At 37.6% G+C, this 19,961-nt stretch overlaps 1 protein-coding gene across 3 annotated transcripts in view; it reads right to left on the reverse strand.

Annotated features, from left to right (window-relative positions):
- The window catches only part of PCDH15 (protocadherin related 15), a 2,110,989-nt gene that overhangs the window by 344,989 nt on the left and 1,746,039 nt on the right, over positions 1–19,961 (reverse strand). For all 3 annotated transcript variants that reach the window (XM_074232276.1, XM_074232274.1, XM_074232275.1), the window contains one exon: positions 17,537–17,669. In XM_074232276.1, coding sequence (XP_074088377.1) covers positions 17,537–17,669 — 133 coding nt within the window. The remainder of the gene's footprint in view (positions 1–17,536; positions 17,670–19,961) is intronic.

A 19,961-nucleotide genomic window follows, 5' to 3' on the forward strand; every position in this document is an offset into this window, starting at 1 on the left:
CTTCTGGACAAATCACTTAACTTGTCTCAGCCTCAGTTTTCCCATTAAGAAAGTAGAGAGACAGTAACAGCCCCAACCTAACAGGACTGGGGTGAAGATCAAAAATGATGATATGGGTAAAGCATTTTGCAAAAGGGATGATGTTGGTGTTAATTCACTGAGAGAGAACCTTAAAAGGAAAACCAACAGCTCCTCAACACTTCTTGAAAAGGCTGAGTGATGAGCTCTGTTTCTTTCTAGAATACTTGGGATTTTGAATCTTTTTAATACGTGTCAGAGCAATGGATAGTTAGAGAAATGAGTGAGACATGCATTTGTTGGTGTGTGTGTGTGTGTGTGTGTGTGTGTGCATGTCTATCTGTAAACCTTCAAAACTCCATTTCTTTGAAGATATCACTGATGAAATATAAAGGAACTTTTTTTTTTTAGAAAAATCACCAGGCTAAATTGTCAGCAAAAACAAGAATAGCATCGAAGCATAGGATAAGAAAGTCAAAATCTTCCAAATTCTACCCTGATTTCTCTACGTTTTTGAATCAGAAGTTTACTTCTGGCAAATATGAATAAGAAACTCAAGGATTAATGAAGGTAGACAAACAAGGACCCAGATAGCTATACTCCTTTTCCTTGTTTTTGAGTGAATATATTAAGAGGAGGAAAAAAGATTATAAGGGTAAATTGGAGTATTTATGTAGTGCTTAGAGGATTATAATAATGTACAATTTGCATGGATCTTGTTAATGGTAATAGAGTAATTAGTATTGCAATTAGACTTGCAAATACAAGCATGGCTCTTTGGTGGTGGTGTCATCTCCTCATTAAGTCTTCTTACTGTGAATTCTACTCCTTTATTGTGACAGGTTTTAGCTTCTTTGACATCATTTAAGCTCTTTCATCTCCATTTAATAGGGCCTGGATGGGAGATAGAAAAAAAAGCTCATCCCACAGGATCATTGATCTTAGCTCTGGAACATTGCTTAGATGAAACTCAGGAAAAAATATTTTTAGCAAAATGATGCTTCCTCCTTACAGAGGAGACTGATCTCAGTGGTCTTCCATGTTCTTTCTAGATGCAAACAAAGCCTATAGACCTGACCCCTTGCCCAGCACTCTGATGTGTTAAACAGCATAATATACCCATATATGGATGCAAATGTATTTGAATGAGTATATGTATGAGTGGTGTGTTTCCATGTATGTTTGCCTATGTGTATGCATTATGAGTGTTTGCATGAATGCATGTATTTCTGTGTGAAGGAAAGAAAATTTGCAAGGATCACCTTTTTTATCACGTCCTTCATTTATCAAAGTAAATAGCTTTGTTGAGGAAAAAGCTCAATGAAGATTTAAAGGTGATTATGTTTTATACTTTTATATAGGTTCCTAGATTTAGAGTTGGAAGGGCTCCTCAGAGGCCACTGAGTCCAAGTCCTTCATTTTACAGATAAAGAGACTGAGACACAGACAAGGTAAGGAACTGGATGAAGATCATTTAGTCTGAAGTTGAAGCCAGGTTTTCCTTATTTAGTTCACTGCTCTATCCATTACACTACACTGCCCTGATTTGCAAAAGACCTGTGATTTCAATCCACTAACTGGACTTTTAACCATTGCTTGACTTACATAGAGGATGATTGCATGAATTTTCATGAGAGAAGCCATAGAAATACCTTTGGGGTGATGGAGAAAATGTGATCATAATGGAGCTAATCCTCAGCTTTACCTTACCAAGTTCATTTTCAAATTCTACAACTTGTTCAATTTGGGTTCCACTACCATAGCCTTCCATGGCCTCCTTAGACCATGATGAAATACCATGAAGGAAGTGAAGGAGGAATTAGATTCTTAGTTTTCTTAAGTCAAAATTCTCTAAGTAGCTGGAGTTTTAAGTGGGGTGTAACTGAGCTCTTCCTCAGATGGGTACTAATTGAGAGAGCTCAAAGGAAAATCATTAACTGCTGAGCCTCAAATTCCTCATTTGTAAAACGAGATGTTAGAACTGAATTCCTTGCTTTCTTTCATTGCTATCTTTCATGTTGATGATTCTGTGTAACTTTGGAAACTTCTTCCCTTCTAATTGCTTTCCCTTTCTATTCCTCCCTTACTACCCTCCACTTTTCATATGTCTTTACTTCATACATCTTCCTAGTCTCTGAATTTAAAAAAATAAAGGAAAGTCTCTTTCAGGATCAAGACAACAGTTGTTTCCCTCAGAGAGTCTTCTCCGATTAGCTGTTTATTGAATGTACCTCGTAACATTGTTTTTGCTCAGTTCCTATTTATCAAAATCTCAGGAAAATTACAGCATTTGCATATTTAAGCTTTAATCAACAATAGCTGGCAGTGTGTGAAGTAATAAACAGCTTCCAGGCAAGCAATAAACTCTGGGACAAAGCAACAGTGGGAATCATTTATTGCCAAGTTACTGAAGGTAATTCTAGTTGCTGCTATTAAAACCTCGGCCCCCGAAACTGGTTATCCGTGGCAATGAGCCACAAAGGCCTTGAAGTCAGACCTGGTCACCTTCTAGGCAGATTTCAAAGGAACGGAAGAATTTTCAATTAAAAAATTATAAACATCAGAAACAGGTGTGAACACACATTGGAAAATATAGCATGTTCTTTGCAAAGAGAGAATAATATATGTTTTGTAGCAATCGTTCTCATTCTTTTAGGCAACTTTGATATAATCAAATATAGGCAACTATATATATATATATATATATATATATATTAATATAGTTGATTATTTGCTTAATCACTTCGGTCTCTCACCACCTGTACTAAAGTACACCAGTGTCCTTCTATCACTCATTATCTCTCAAAATTTGTCAATGATCACCTTTCATTGCTTCCATGGCATTAGATATTTATCTCATTCTTTGCAATTCCTTACCTTGTCTTTCCTTCAATCTTACCCAACATCAAGATCTTTTCCAATAATCCTGAATTTTCATTATGGAATCAAAGTTTTAAACTTCAGCTTCAATATTTGACATTCTAAGAAATAGTTTGAATTAATATCTTTAAGTTTTGAACTATTTGATCTAATCTCTCAAAAGCACCAATTCTTCAGCAGTCAGCTTTCCTTATAGACCAACTCCCATAACCATACACCGCAACCAGAAAAACCATCACTTTGACTATACAACACATTGTCAATGAGGTAACATCTCCTTTTTAGTATGGCATCCAGATAAATCAAAGCTTTCCTTCCAAGGAGCAAGTTTCTTTCAAGTTCATGTCTACTGTAACTGTCTGTAGGGATTTTTGCCCCCAGGTATATAAAATCTGACACTACTTCCATTTCTTCTCCTATTTGTCAGGAAGTAATAAGGCTAGTTGGTGTGGTCTTAGTTTTTTTTTATTTTATTTTATTTCCTTCTATTTTGGGTGTAAAACTTCATGTTCTGCAAAGAGAATGGGATTATCTGCATTTCTGGGATTGTTGATATCTCTCCCTGGTAACCTTCGTTCTGGCTTTTATTTGCCCAGCCAGGCATTTTGCATGACATCCTTTTTATTTAAGTTAAATACATGAGGTGAGTATAAAATCCTGCCATGCTCCTTTTCCAATCTTAAAATGAGTCACTTGTTCCATATTGGAGTCTAATTGTTCTTTCTTGACCTGCATACAACTTCCTCAGAAAACAAATAAGATGATCTGGTACTTCCACCTCTTTGAGAACTTGATGCATTTTGTTTTGATCCATAAAGTCAAAGTCTTTAATGTAGTAAATGCAGCACAAGTAGAATTTTTCCCCCCTGGAACTCTCCTGCCTTATCTATAGTCCATTAAATGTTGGCAATTTGGTCTCTAGTTTTTCTGCTTCTTTGAAAAGCACCTTGCTTTTCTGATAATTCTCAGTCTACATACTACTGAAGCTTGTTTTTCAGAACCTTATAATAAGCATAATCTTAGTGATGTATGAAATGAGTACAAATGTTTTGTAATTTGAACATTCCTTGGCATTTCCTTTCTTTAGGATTGGGACGTAAACTGATCTTTTCCTAGCCAGTGCTCATTGATGAATTTTCGAAATTTACTACTTTATTGAGTACATCACTTTTGATGACTTCATTTCTAAGGATTTTAAGTAGCTCAAATGGGATTTTGTGACCTTCACTAACCTTATTTTAGAAATGCTTCCTAAGGTCCACTTCATTTTTGAGAATGTTTGCTCTAAATCAGCAACCATATCAATATGTTTAAGTATGTTGTTAAGATCTTTCTTGCATAGTTATTTGGTGCATTCTTGCCACCTCTTCTTAATCTCTTCTATAAAATCTTTTCATTTTTGTCCTTTATAACCTTATTTTGCATGAAATTTCCCTGCATAGCTCTAATTTTCTTGAAGAGCTCACTTTTCTTTGCCATCTTATTGTTTTTCTATTTCCTTCTATTACTCATTTAAGAAAATATTTTTACATTCCAGGTTCCAATCTAATACTAATCTTAATGAAATTGAACTTCTCTTTTGTTACCAGACACTTAACAACTGAGATTCCTTTTATCTTTGGTCCAGCCACTTCATTAGTTCTGGAATTACTTGTAGTTAGTAGTCCTTGGCTCTTCCCCAGTAGCACATCGGGCATCTTCCAACCTGAGGGCGTCATCTTCTGATGTCATATCTTTTGTCATTTTAATTCTATCCAGAAGGTTTTCTTGGAAAAAGATACTAGAATGGTTTATCATTTCCTTCTCCAGTGGATCAGTTTTGGACTGAATTCTTCCTTATGAACTGTCCGTTTTGGGTAATCCTGAATAGCACAGCTCCTGGTAAGAGTTATGCCATGAAAAAAGATAGTGATCTGATCTGAGAGAGTTTGCACTCACTCTTGTGCTCTCTGTCCCTCTCTCTCTCTCTTTCTCTCTCTCCATCTCCTCTCTCACTCTCTTTCTCCCTCTCCATCTCTTCTCTTGCTCTCCCCACACATATGTATTTATGTTAAACAAGTATGTATCTATATAGTTTCATAAATATGAGTGAATATGGATAAATGCATAATTTACTTATTTTATGAACACAGCATTTTCCATTCAAAAAACATAGTGTTCTTGAATGAAGGTGCAATCTCATTAAATGGTGGCAGAGTAAATGACATGACAGTACCTTATTAATATCCATTTAATTGAAATGAATTCCTCACATTGGCTTTCATCTCATTCTGTATAGCTCGATGGTCCAAGTTAGATAGATGTCATTGGAGTGGGGGGTGGGAGAGAAGGCCTATCCTCCAGAATGTTCAGTGAGTCTTTGTAACACATCCAAGACTCCTGATGATCCTTGTCTATCTAGGTCAATTCTCAGCAATGGAAGAAAGAGGCAAGTATTGGAGGCATCTCCAGCTATGGACTGAGTAGGTGGTATCTTACTGCCCCTTATAGGAGGATTCCTATGCCTAAAACAGAAGTAGAGGAAGGAGTAATATGGACAGGTATTGAACCTAGGGTAGCTGGGAGGATGGGTAGATCCATTTGAACCATACATTCTCTTTGTCTTGCTTTGATCCAGAGCCTATCTCCTTATTAATAAATCTTGGATGGTCTCACACAAACAGTAACCTTAACATTATAGAATCTCTGAGACAGGAGGGACCATAGAGATTATTGAAACCTAACCTCTTCATTTGGGAGAATAGGAAACTGAGGCTCAGAGAGTTTGCATGATATGTCCATGGTGATATAGCTATCAAGTATCTTAAGGATGATTCTAATTTAACCTTTTCTCTCTCAAATTTTCATTTTATCTATTACAAATATGAAGTTGTCAGTGAAACCTTAGAAGAAATTGTTTTTGCAAGAGAAGACTGAGATCCCTCAAGGACTGAATAAGAGTTAATACAGAGTTTCTCACCTTAGAAGCAATAACTACTCCCTGGCTAGTTCATTCATAAATGTCTAAGGTGAAGAATGAAGTTATATAACAAGGAAGGAAGTGAATATCCAGTGTCTCGATCACCAATTCTCAATACCCCATCTCTCCTTATCTATGCTGGAGATTTGCATTGCCAAAGTATTTCTGAGAGGTATAGTGGCAAACAGAAATGGGTTTCTGAAATGTTCTGCTGTCTCTCTTGAAGTTAGTGTCCAAATGGGCAGAGAGGGCAAAGCAAAAAAGAGCTGACCTCAGACCACACAGGTTGCGACTGTATGAGGAAAGTCATTCCCACTAGAGGCTATTTTCTTCTATAGCCACCCTTATGCTCATCTTCCTACACTTTAAAATCCCTCTGTGAATTTAGTAAATGTTAAAAATAGCTATTCATAGCAGAGCTAGGGTTTGTATATTGATATTATGTTTTGATCTTTTTAAATTTTTTTTGGCAAGGCAGTGGGGTTAGGTGACTTGCCCTAGGTTATACAGCTAGGTCACTGTTAAGTCAGATTTGACCTCAGGTCCTCCTGACTCCAGGGTCAGTGCTCTATGCACTGTGCCACCTAGCTGCCCCCTATCTACCTTATCTTAATTGATATATACTTGTCACAGCCTTGGTGAGGGGGCCGTTGTTGTTCAATCATTTCAGCCATGTCTTACTCTTTGTGACCCTGTTTTGGTGGTTTTTCATTCCCTTCTCTAGTACATTTTACAGATGAGGAAACTCGGGCAAACAGAGGGTCACATAAATAGGAGGAATCTGAGACCAAATTTGAATTCAGGAAGACAAATCTTCCTGATTCCAAGCCCGACATCGATCCCCTGCTACATTTAACTGCCCACTTGTGATGTGGGTATGTTATTATCTCCATATGTACATTAGAAAATAAAGTAGCAGAAAAATAAAATTTCTTATCCAATGAATGTCGAAGATAGCTTCTTGGTTTCCTCGATGCTTCTTCCCCACCCCCCCCCCACCACCAACCCCATTATATATGTAAACATGCATATATTTATATATAGACATATATGTTTCACCCTTTGTCATAAAGATCAAGTTACCTTATTAATGTCTGGAGAACAGTGTTCCAAAGCCCCTTGGTTACAGATCATTTAGCTCCAGGCATTGGGTCCTCTGATGTGAACCCAGCACCCATTGTACTCTCTATCACTGTCTGGGATACTGGGCACTTAAGAAATGCTGCCTGATCAATTGATTAGTTCAGTGAGAGTTCCTCCATCCTCATTTTCAGATATGAGAGTCATTCTAGGGAAGGTAGTGAGATTTGGACTACTCAATCTCATTAGCTAGCCACTTGGGTTGAGCAGTTCTGCCTCCATGCTGCATCTGAATATCTACTCTTTAGCTAAATCAAGATTTCCTCTAAAGGAAAGTCCAAGAATCTGTTCTCAGACACATCTACAACCTGTTAAGTTGCTGGGGATCTCCACCATGACAAACCTATCAACCAGTAATATTGACTCCTCACTTCCCTAAACCCTGAAATTTCAAACAGATGAGATTACTCTAATCACAGAATCCTTCTCTACTCATCCCATGAGTCACTCTAAAAACCATCCGTGTCTGGCCATCCATTCTTAGCCATTGTCCACTGGCCCCAAAGACTGTTTTCTATCCAGATCTACTTCACCAATTATAGTCATCACAAAAGATATTCAGTGGATTTTAATAACACAGGAGATGGGAATAGCTATTCGATAACTTTGATCAATGCTCAGCCTTCTTTGACTAGGCCACATGAGCCTATTGACACTAGCAGTCTGAGAAGCTTGAAAGAATGGATTCATGAATTTGTTATTAGCAAATTTTGGCATCATAGGCTTTGATCTAGACTTTTGCAATATCAATGACTGAAACTGCAGAGATTTTTGAAAATTCTTTATAAAAATGTATTGTATTTGAAAATGGTTCGGAAGGTTTTTAGTCAGACTTTCCTTTTGAAGAGAAACACATAGACCTGTTCCCCCCGCCCCAACCAAGGTCTTCCCAAGAAAATATGATTTTATCAGGTTGTAGGGTAAATTAACCATATGCATTTACTCAGGTCTATGTATTGCCCCCTTACAGAGTATTTCATTTTTCTCCCTCTTGTTCATAATCTTATTCTTCCTGAAATAATGTACAAAAACACCCACACAAACTCATTTCAAGGGAAAATGTGAAAAAGCATTTTCCTCATAATTAAACAAAAAAGTAATAATAGAAGAGGAAAACTAACAGATCTTTCATTCCTCACACATGTGAGCTGCAGAATGGCCAGTCATGCAGATCAATTATATTTCAGGGGATGTGTGTGGTGGGGCACTAGAGAGAATATTAGAGGACTCATACACAAGAATGGGGAAAGCCTTAGTTTATAAATGGTATTAACTGTGTGGTCCTGAATAAAGTCTCTTAATCTCTGTCATTTTTTTCATTTGTAAAATGAAAGGGAAGGAATTTTGACTTTTTAAGGTCTTTTATAATTTTAAATCTATAGCTTTATGATCCCTGGGTTTAATTTCCTCATCTCTAAAAAAGGTGAAAAATAATAGCAAGAAATGCAAACGTGAATAATTGGTAAACTCAAATGAGTGAATTCTGTTCCAGGATGCAAGCTAGATTTCCTCTATCATATATCAGCTTAATCTGGCTCTGCAATTTATGGATTGGAAATACCTTTGATTATCAATGGCTACTGTCTCACACTGACCCTCCCAGCCTGCATATATGGAGGCTTTTCAGGTCCTCCATGTTTTATTCCTTTCAAGATTTTTCCATTGGGGCAGCTAGGTGGCACAGTGGATAGAGCATTGGCCCTGGAGTCAGGAGGAACTGAGTTCAAATCTAGCCTCAGACACTTCATAATTACCTAGCAGTGTGACCTTGGGCAAGTCACTTAACCCCACTGCCTTGCAAAAGCCAAAGATTTCCTATAAGCCTTCTTTCCTGGCCTGCTTTCAGGTGTGGCCTCATGACATCATATTATAAGCTCCATGAGAGTTGGATCTATTGATTTTTTTTTAAACAAATGTATATTCCCAGAACTTAGTATATTGCCTGGAATATAGCAAATGCTTAAAATTGTTGTTGGCTTGTGGAATCAATGAGTGAAAATTCATTTAGTATAGAAAGCATTTCATATATTTGATGTATTGTCCTAAGGATATAAAAATAAAAAGAAAATAAAGTGATCCAGTCCCTCCTCTCATGGGGCTTACCTTCTAGTTGGATGATGATGATGATGACCAAACTCATATAATAATGCAATTAAATCACTTTGGAATGTTAAATTCTAACTGAGCCTCAATTTTAGAGGGAAAAACTATAACCTAATTGTGAAGAATTTTTAGAACATTTAAAAACTGCTCAAAGTCTGACTTGACAGCCAATTCCTCACCCTGAAGGGTAAAGAGCAGCTTCTCAGAAAGGTTCCAACTAATTGAGTAGCTCCTGCAAAGCTCCTGTAATTTTGCATTACTTCTCACTAGCTTGAATTTGTCTTCAGGCCTAAACATAATATTTCCTTGATGCTCCTATCGCTCCTAAAATTATCTGACTGGGAAAAAAAATGAGACAAATGGAATAGTAGAGCCAAAGAATCGACTTAGACCTGGAAGGGACATTAAAGATCTCTTAGTCCATTCCCTAATTTTATAGATGAAGAAATGTCTCAAATGTCGAATTATGTCTGGGAATGATGACATGTAAAAGGCAGAATTGAAATGAAATAAGGATTCACAAATATACTACCTTACTGAGATTAATGAATCAAGAAGGGTGGTTGAGCTCGGAGGATAAAAATAATGGTGGGTCTGAGGGGCCAAGAATACTGTGCTATTTGGCAGGTCGGAAGGAGGCAAGTCTTTCTCAAGAGAAAATCAAGTTGATGGGATGCATGGGTAGAGAACCCATCAAGAAGAAAATATTGTTCTTAAGACCAATACCAACTATCCTGTGATATCAGTGAGGCACTCAGGAAGTAAATAGGCAATCAGTTATTATCCTGGCAACAGAATCTAATGAATGGGCTGATAGATCGGCAAATTTCCATAAATAGGAACTAGAGTGGGTCTTCTGGAAGAGTAGTATGAGGAATATTTGAGGACTGAATGATACTGAGGAATGGATACACATTCATCCACATGTTTATACACATACATGCACATATGAATTTGCAACCACTGGACATGGTTTATCCACACATACACATGTATGTTCTTATGTTTGTGTGTTCACAAATTTGTACATATATCTTTTGTTGGGATCTTCTTAGACACAATCTGGCCCCCTGATAAAATAAGATTTTCCCCTTTCTTGTTCTCAAACCACAGAGGATGAGACTATGGAGAAGCATGAAACAGAAGGATCAGAGGATGAACAATAAAATGACTTGTCCAAGGTCACTCAATTAATCTGTCCTAGATGTAAAACACAAATCCTGGTTTCCTGGCTTCTTATCCAATGCTCTTTCTACCAGATGGCAAAGGGTTCAAAGTAATAGTCTATTAATGAATTACTTTCTTTTCTTTGCATAAAAAGTTGAACTGGACACAGAGACCACTATTCTCTGGTAAGTGAGGTGGACCATGTAAACTATGGTCTTCTTGTAATCATTCAATCAAATAGCATTTATTAAGTCCCTACCATGCAATTAGTCTCAGGAACATATTATTTATCCAAAGTATTATCAACAAAAGGATGAAACAGAAAAAGCTGACATTCTTTCAGAGAAGCTCAATCAGATGAGATATCTAAGATGTCCAAGTTCTACCGTGTCAGCAGCTCTGACGTGTCTGGCAAATCTTTCCTATTTTCATGAATAACCAATGGTTGACAGTAAGAAAAGTCACATTTTTAATGGTCCTGACCCTCCTAAAATAAGCTCTGTTGAATATGGCATGGACTTGTTTCATAATGACCCTTGGAAGGTTTAAGACCTGAACATAACATTTCCTACTCATCTCTTCAAGACCATAACTAGAAACTCTTGATAATTTAATTCAATAAACATTTATTATGTCTGGACAACATCTAAAGTACTGAGCTGTGTGTTTCAGATACAAAGATGAAAAAGGAAAGAGGATCTGCCCCTAAAAATCTGACATTTTCTTGAGGATCAGAACTCCATGTGAGCCAGCCTCCCAAAGGCATTCTTATAGGCAAGTCTCTAAGAACAAGAGGGGCTGATGGGAGTCAAGGAGAGATTTTTAAATTTTACTAGGGAAAAAGGTGATGAGGGAGAGCAGACTTTTTAACTGGGTGGATGGGGGTGGGACTGAGGGAAGATTTCAAAGAGGGGTGATAACTAGTGATAACTAGTTCAGTTTTGAAGAAAGATTGTGAAAGGCAGAAATAAGGAGAGAATGTATGACAATAAATTAGATGAGGTGCTTGGACACCATTTCAGACACTATATTCATTTCCTCTCCTCTTTAGGTGCCTTTCAGGTTCCTTGTTTAAGAGGGCATAATTAAGTCTTCAACCAATCAAAACTACCTTTGTGCCTCCCATGCTTTCAGAATACCTGCCTTATATCACTGGCTTGGTGGTTTCCTATTAGAAGGTAGCTTTAGATGGGGAGCAGAACAGAAATGAAATGATGTGACATTTGTCTCCACATATCCAAAGACTTATGACAGCTATCATCTCCACGCCCAAGAACAAGACAGAAATTCATGCTGAGGGTTCTGATTCAACTCTGAATTTCTGATAAGGGAGTACACAGTCAGGAAAGGAGGTGGTGGATAAAAACAGTTCTTTACTCCCTGTGTACCTCTATACAAGCCTTTTAATCTTTCTCACTCTCAATTTCCTTATCTGTAAAATGAGAGGATTGGACTAGAGGACTGTTGAGATTCCTTCCTGACCTTCATCAATAATCCTATTTTCCTGTCAGAGACAGAACTCAAATTCAGGTTTTTCTCATCTTGAGACTGGCACTCTGGTGATAAAGAGTTAACTGTGAGCCGACTCTAAGAGGAAATCTCACCTGCTCCACTCTGTGGGGTGACCCATTTGGAGAACCCAGCCATCTGATTCTCTTGTGCTCAATAGGATGCCATCCTTCCCAGGGCATTATAACCAGGCCAAACAATATGATGTTACAGTGAAGAAAATCAAACAGACCCAATTTATTTTCTGGAATAAATAGGGGTGTGCGTGTGTGTGTGTGTGTGTGTGTGTGTGTGTGTGTGTGTGACAGCACATTAAAGGGAAAACAGAAAAAAGAAAACACTAAGAGCTGTCCAAAATAAGCACTTCGATTTTCTTCCAAAGAGGCCTAGCCTGCCCCTCCCTCTTTTGGAAACAAGGTCCCATAAGCACCTGTGGTCTAAATGGACCAGTGAAGAGTCTGAAGATGGCAGCGTACCAATGAGCAGACAAAGGAGCTGGTGGTCCTTATTTTAGGCAGTTTTCCGTAGCTCTAATGGTGCCTATTATCCAAGGTCTCTGGATGAGTAATTTGATAGAAGCTTTTCAACTTGGGGTTCACTGGTTCAAATTCAATCTCGGTGCCTCGTGAATGAGAGGGGGTGTGTGGTGGCCTCCAAAAAAATGACTTGATAAGCTCTCCTGGCTCTTCCTAATAGAAGCGACCTGCAGCAATCATCACTCTTTCTCATCCTTCCACAAAGGGGACAAAGGTTCAATAGACATGTCATCTTAACTATTTTCTTAGCTTCAGTGCCATAGATGTGCTGGGCCTGGGGAAAAGAGTTTTCTTTCCACTCATCTCCTTTCCTTAAGATTATTCAACTATTATTGGTTTTTCCTACTGCTTTCTGAATTCACTTTTATTCTGTGTTTTAAGATAACAAAGTTCTTTTTTTTTCAAATCAAGGCTCAAAAGTATGTAGTACAAGAAATGGTATCCCTTTTCTAAATGATGAGAGAGAGGGAAACAGTCTTGATGGTAGGGAGGCCCCAAAGTGCTACGGACAGACTATGTCAGGAAGTAGTGGTCGAACCCTTCCAAAAGCATCCAAGCGCACCTTGGAATGATGGAGAAGGAATTCTTTTTCAAATAAAGGGTGGATGAAGAGGCAACTAATGGACCTTTCAACCTGAAAATTCTACCATTTCCTGACTTCCCCAGGGTTCCACAGTTCGGTAGTGTCCTGACCTGGGTTTCAGTCCTGGTTCCTTCCTGCTGCTTTACCTCTTTATCTGTGATTTGTGGCAACTGTAAAAAAATATCAGATTATGCTTTTATACAAATATGATCTCTTTGTTCAATAGAGAGGATATGAGAAGAGACCTCTGAAGTCATCTGCTCTGACCATTTTGTTTTCAAAGACAGGACACTGCAGTCCGGAGAGGTGAGGGCATGTTCCTGATGTCACACTAGTGACAAATGACCACATCTCTCCTAGCCCTGAATTCAGTGCTCATTATTGTGTGAACTGGGCAAGTCACTGTTACCTCCACAGCCTTACCTGTTCCATCTTTAAACTTGGAATCATATCAGCACCTACCTAATAGGATTGTTCTGAAGTTTAATGGTGTGGACTTCTCAGTCATCCCCCCCCTCCAAGAATCTTCATCCTTCTGCAAAACTGAATCAGCTTCAGGATGCGTACCTCACCTGTTCTCTGACTGGAAGATGGAGAAGGTGCTCTCAAACCTCCAATAAAGGAGGGGGCAAGAGCCAGCCCGCTCTTCATTTTCCACCTGAGCCTCACTGCTTATTTCCCCACCCCACCCCCTTTCAACTTCCTTTGATTAGATTGTAAGTAACTTGAGAGCAGGAAATTGTTTCACCAGTATTTAATTAATGCCAACTGACTGACAATTCGATGACATGATATATTGTAAGTGCTTTGCAAGGCACTAAATTAACTTTGGCATTCACTAACATGCTATGCTACTTTCTTTGAATTCAATTTAATAAATGTTTATTAAGATCCTATTATTCTCAAAACAGTGGGATTTATATAAAGATGTATATATATGCGTCCCTTTTTTCTGAAGGAGTTTATCAGATAATGGAGATGGGGGGATATATAAAAAGAACAGGTCCTAGGAAAGCATTTTAGCAAAATCTCAAAGGGGAAATAGAACTTTCAAAGGAAGGAGGAGTTAGATAAAGCTTCAGGGAAGAAATGGCATCTAGATTGTACCTTGAAGAATGAGAAAGAGATCAGAAGGTATGACCAAAGAGGGAAATCAAAGCAGAGGTGAAAAAGAAGCACTGAATTTGCAGACAAGGGATGTGAATTCAAATCTTGATTCTGACCCTTAACACCCATGTGAACTTGGATAGGTAGCTTAACCTCTTTAGGTATCTGTTTTTAATATGTAAAACAAGGTGTTGACCTAGAGGGAACTCTAAAGTCTTTCTCATCTCCATCACTGTGAGTCTGGGGTCTGTGAGTATACTTTATACCACTGGGTGAATGGGCTGAGTGAGGGGAGCACAGGATATGACTAGGGAACACTACGGGCTGCAAAGTGGGCTTGGAGTCTGACTGTACAAGGCCTTGAAATCCAGGTAAAGGAGTTTGTTTTTTATTCCACAGGCGAGAAGAAGGAATGGAACATTTGTAATTCTAGGAGCTACATTAATAGGCCCTCATAGGGGTTGAGATGATTCTGATTCTTTCAGGCTTTGTCTGAAAAAAAACTCCTTAGGATCAGAAACTTCGGACTTTGGGATTAATAGCCACAGAACAATGACTTTGTTTGATCCTGCCCTCTTACATTTACTGTCCCACACATGAAAGGCAGGTGCTGAAATGGATTTGGGAAAGAAATGACAATATATCAGATGACACTAGCACAATGTTTCCTCTATTGACCTCTTAGGTTGGTTTCTCTTTAGTGCATGTGTGTCTGTCTGTCTATCTATCTACCTTTTTTGTATATCGAAATAGAGATAGAAGTGTGGATACACTCATGTGTATGTCTATGAACACATATATTAGCTTTATATATTTTATATATATTGTCTTCATATATTATCTTTATAAATTTATATTATCTTTATATATTATATATAATCTTTATATGTATATTTTCTTTATTATCCTTATATATTATATTATCTTTATATAGTCTTTATATATTATCCTTACATTTATATTATCTTTATAAATATTTTATACACATATTATCTTCATATATTTATTTAGTATGTTTATATTATGTTTATATATGTTATATATTATTGTTATTTATTATGTATGTTATCTATATATTTATATTATCTTTATATATCATATAATTTATGTATATTATCTTTATATATTTTTATATATATTATCTTTCTATATATACATACAGAGGGAAGGAAGAAGAAAGGGAAGAAAGGGAGAATAGAGGGAGAGTCCTTATAAAGAAGTAAGCACAAACCTGATACCAAGCAATTGGGTGGATACAAGAAGGTAAATACTTAGGCTCCAAAAAATCTTTGATGCCAGTTTCCTAGTATTTGACAATCAAGGAAGAAGAGAGACAAATGACACCTCTGTATCTAGACTTATGCTTTTATCTAAAAATCTCTAGAAATCTAGAATCTAGCTCTATCTAGAAAACTTGGTATCAACTCTCTACGTGTTGCTCTCTTTAGTACTCCCTCCTTATAGTTATCTATAGATGAGGATCTGAATAGAGAAATAAGATTTGCGCTTATAGAGCTGGGGCTCTATAACTTTATATCGAGAGACATCTCTAAACATCCCTGTTTGGAACATAAAGCAGCAATATTTGAAGAATCTTTGAAAAGTCAAATATCAGAGCTGGAGTGAATCTAATAAGGCTGAAGGGAAAAATTAGAAGAATACAGAATACAGATATATATCTATATCTATCTATATACATGTACAAATATATATATATATATACACACACATAATTACATATATATATGGAGAGAGAGGGGGGAGGGGAAAAGGGGAAAAGAGACAGAATACTCATTAAGAAGGGGCAGGTAGGTGGCATAGCTGATAGAGCTCCAGCCTTAGAGTCAGGAGGACCTGAGTTCAAATCTGCCCTCAAACAATAATTGCCTAGGTATGTGACCTTGGGCAAGTCACTTAACCCCATTGACTTAAATAAATTTAAAAAACTTAAAAAAAAGAAGTAAGTCCACACTTGATACCAATCAACTGATCTTCAGAACATGGCAGGACAGAAAGATACATTAGATTTTGGAATGTAAGAGTTATAAGATCCTTAGAATACCAGAAGAACCTTAAAAAATAGAATGCTAGAACTTAAAAAGGATATCAGAATAATGAATGTGAGAATTGGGAGAAATTCTACTTGATAAAAAATAGAATGTCAGTGTTGTGAGGTTGGGGCTTAGAATAAACAATATCAAAGCCAGGAAGGCATCTTAGATGGACAGTGTCAGAGCTGAGAAAGCCTTCATAACAAAGGACTTGGATTTTATTTTTACAGCTTGGATGAAGCCAGGCATGATGATACACACTGTAAAGTCCTGACCTGAGGTGAGCTTACTGATCACATGTGAAACAGTCTAGCACTAATTCAGTGAGTTCCCGTGGTAGAGTGGGATTATGAGAGTGCCTAAGGAGAGAAGAACCATCCCAGGGGTTACATCCCATGGAGTAAGTAAACTCAGTAAACTCCTGGGTTTTCATCTTTATTGGCAGGGGTTGGGGCTGTTCTCTGTGACCTCTGCACATCCTGCTGAGAAAAAGAGGGAGACTCAGTCAGGAAAGAAAAGCAAAGGAAGAAATAAGAAAAATGATAGGAAGGGAGAGCAAGGAAGAAGAAAGAAAAAGATAGGGAGGAAAGGAGGGAGGGACGAAGTGAAGAAGGGGAGAGAGAAGGAAAGAAAGAAAAAGAAGGAAGAAGGAAGGAAGGAAGACTTTAGTGGGAATTATAAGCATAGAAGTGAAAACCAGAAAAATCCAGATTGGCAGCTGGGTCCTTACAAGACTGAACATAACCAGAGAATATAGAGTATTAAGCTATGGAATGTTAGAACTAGGAGCAATCTAGAGATTCTGGAACTCAAAATTCTCTTGTTACTGATGGAGAACTTTGAGATTAAGATGTGCTTGAAACCCTAGGACTCATCCAGGGCAAAGATGGGGCTAGATGGGAGGTTTCCTTAGCCTGCCATTTTTTCCTACAGTTTTTATTATGAGTACAAAGTGACCCAGATTCAGTCCAACGGTGGTTCAACTTTTAAACATGAAGGTCAGCAATCTATGTGCAATAAAAAGAAAATATTTGTTTTTACAAACCCTGTGATCTTTCCTGCAGTGATTGAAGCAGACTCCTACTGTGGTTGGAGCAGTTTGACAGTGGTCACGATCAGCAGAGCGAAATGACTGTGAAACACTTCACCCACATGATTACAGAGCTAGTCTCAGGGCTGCATTTCCATTCCGTGTCAGTTAACACACTTTCACATTTTTTAAAAGCCATGGGCATGCATCAGATCCATGCATCTTCTAGGCCATAGGATCAAATATAGCTATAAAATATTAGCAATCACTGGATAGAACCCCTTTATTTTACAGACAAATCGAGGTCTAGCGAGAATAAGTGATTTGAGAAGATGAGACAAGTAAGACTTTGAATTCAGCAGTTTATCCACTACTACCTAGAAAGCACTATCAATGAATGTCTTTCATTTAGGAACAACGGATTATTTATTAACTGGATTTCAAACTTCATACCTGGAGATTCAACAAAACTGCCCCAATCCTCATGGCTTCACTGACTTCAAGGCTGTACATCAGCTGTGGGAAGCGTGGAGGGCTCTGGTTATTTGGAGGAAGGACTTCAATATAGACAGTGCAAATGGAATCCCTGAAAGAAAAGAGAAAAAAGGAGGTCACATCTCCATTTCATATGAAAGACTGGTTATTGGGGAGTTGGAACCCAAACTGGAAGGTTCTTCAGTATCCAGCTCTTCTCTCTATCGAGAAAGCGGTACCCGGGTCCATCCAATGAGCTCTTTTCAGCCCAAGGATAACTATGAAGCATAATATATGGCAATTGAAAATAGCATAAGAAACTGAGAAAAACAACCAAAAATGACTTACTGAAAGATGTTCTCCCTGTTAAGGAATCCACTTATTGAAATGACAGGAATCAACTCTATTGGCCAGTCACACAATTACATTCTTATGCTAAATTAAAAATTGTATATTAAATGACTTAAGACTAATAGCTAAACATATTTAAAGTAGACATTTGTGGTTTCACATGGGAGAATAGTCAGAGCTCCAAGGGATCTCAGAGGCCAGCAAGTCAAACTCGGATTTCATAGATCAGAATGCTGAAATTGAGAAAAATTAAAGAGCTTCCCCAAAGTCACATAGACTGCTATTTGTAGAAGCCATATTTTCCTGCAGTAAACTGTGACTACAAAATTAGTCCTCTTCTGTCCCTATACCATGGCATCTGGTCATGTTTGTGTAAGACCAATGTAGAAAGTTGGTTTTTGTTTGACTACACATATCTATAACAGGAATATAAACACACTATTTGTGGTTACATTCACACATCCATCCATATATACATAAAAATATTCACATATATGTGCACATGAATATACACGTAAGTTGTATATCCAGGCACGAAGAACAATTAGAAGTACCCAGTGCCAAAGAATGGAGAGATTTATAATTGGAACAGCCAGGAGACAGTATCACTGAATCGGAGAATAACAATGGGGCATAATAAGATTAGGAAAGGTAGGAGAAAACTTATGAAGGGCCTTGAGGATCTTGTATTTGATCTGAATGGTAAGGAGAGCAATTAGAGTTTATTAAATTGTGCTATGTTCAAAATTGTACTTTAGAAAAATCATTTTAATGACAGAATGAAAAATGGCTCAAATTGGGTAGAGACTTGAGGCAGCAGACCCACCAGTTGACTACTGCAATAGTGCAGTATTGAGATGATTAGGGCCTGCAGAAGGGTGAGAACAATATTGGAGGAGAGAAGGGGATTTATTAAAGAAAAGGTACAAGATGCCAGGCCTTGGCAGCAACTTGGACATGAGGGGGTGAAAGATGGTAAAGAATCCAGAATGACTCCTAGGTTTCAGGTCTGGGGGACTGAGAAGATGTTGTTGCCCTCTACAGCAATAGGGGATGGAGAGATAGGGTAAGGGTGAAAAGCTCTAAGGGAAAGATAATCAGTTATGTTTTACATACATTGATGATAAATTTGATAATCAACATAGAGATGGTAATTAAATTTACAAGAGCTGATGAGATCACCAAAGGAAATAGCATAGAGAGAGAAGAGAAGAGAGTCCAGGATGCACCTATGGTTAATGGGTATGATCAGAATAAGAATTCAGTAAAGAAGACTGAGGAGCAGTTAGATAGGCAGGTGGAAATCCAGAAAGATATCAAGGAGGAGAGAGTGTTTGATAATGTTAAAGGTGGCTGAGATCAAAAGAGAAAGATCGAATAAAGGACATTGGATTTTGCAACTAAGAGATCTTTGACAATTTTGGAAAGAGTAGGTTTAATGGAATCAGAAGCCAGAATGAATGAGAAATAATTCATTTGGACCCCTATCTATTCCTATCAGTATTAATTTTATATGATTCTGTGATCGTAAGTTTTATATACATATATGTATGTATATATGTATATATAGCTCCAGAACTGTGAGCTAAAGATTTTAAGATCACTTGTGTAACCATAAGAATTTACTCCATCCTATTTTTTCTTGTCAGGGTGACTAAATTCAGTGTCCTGGAGATGACTCAAATAGAAAGTTTTTCAATTCATTTTTTGTACCTCCAGATTATTCTCTCTTGTCCAACAAAATCAAATGACCATCTTATGTCCACAATGACAGTGGAGAGGCTTTTTGCTTAACCCAGTTCATGACATATCATTTCTGCTTATCTGAGCTTACGTGTCATATATCATTCAATGAGATACATAATATGTAAAATGAAAGTTAAAATCAGAGGGATAGTAATAGTCTACGAGGGTAGAATGGGACACCAGGAAAAGCCTCCTGACTGAGGGAGGATTTGAGTTGAGTTTTAAAGGAAGCCAGAAAACCAAAAATCAGAAGTGAGGAAGGAGAAAATTCCAGCAAAGAGACAAGTCAATGAAAAGGTATGGGAGA

This window comes from Macrotis lagotis, chromosome 4, assembly GCF_037893015.1.
Source record: "Macrotis lagotis isolate mMagLag1 chromosome 4, bilby.v1.9.chrom.fasta, whole genome shotgun sequence".
Classification (NCBI taxonomy): domain Eukaryota; kingdom Metazoa; phylum Chordata; class Mammalia; order Peramelemorphia; family Peramelidae; genus Macrotis; species Macrotis lagotis.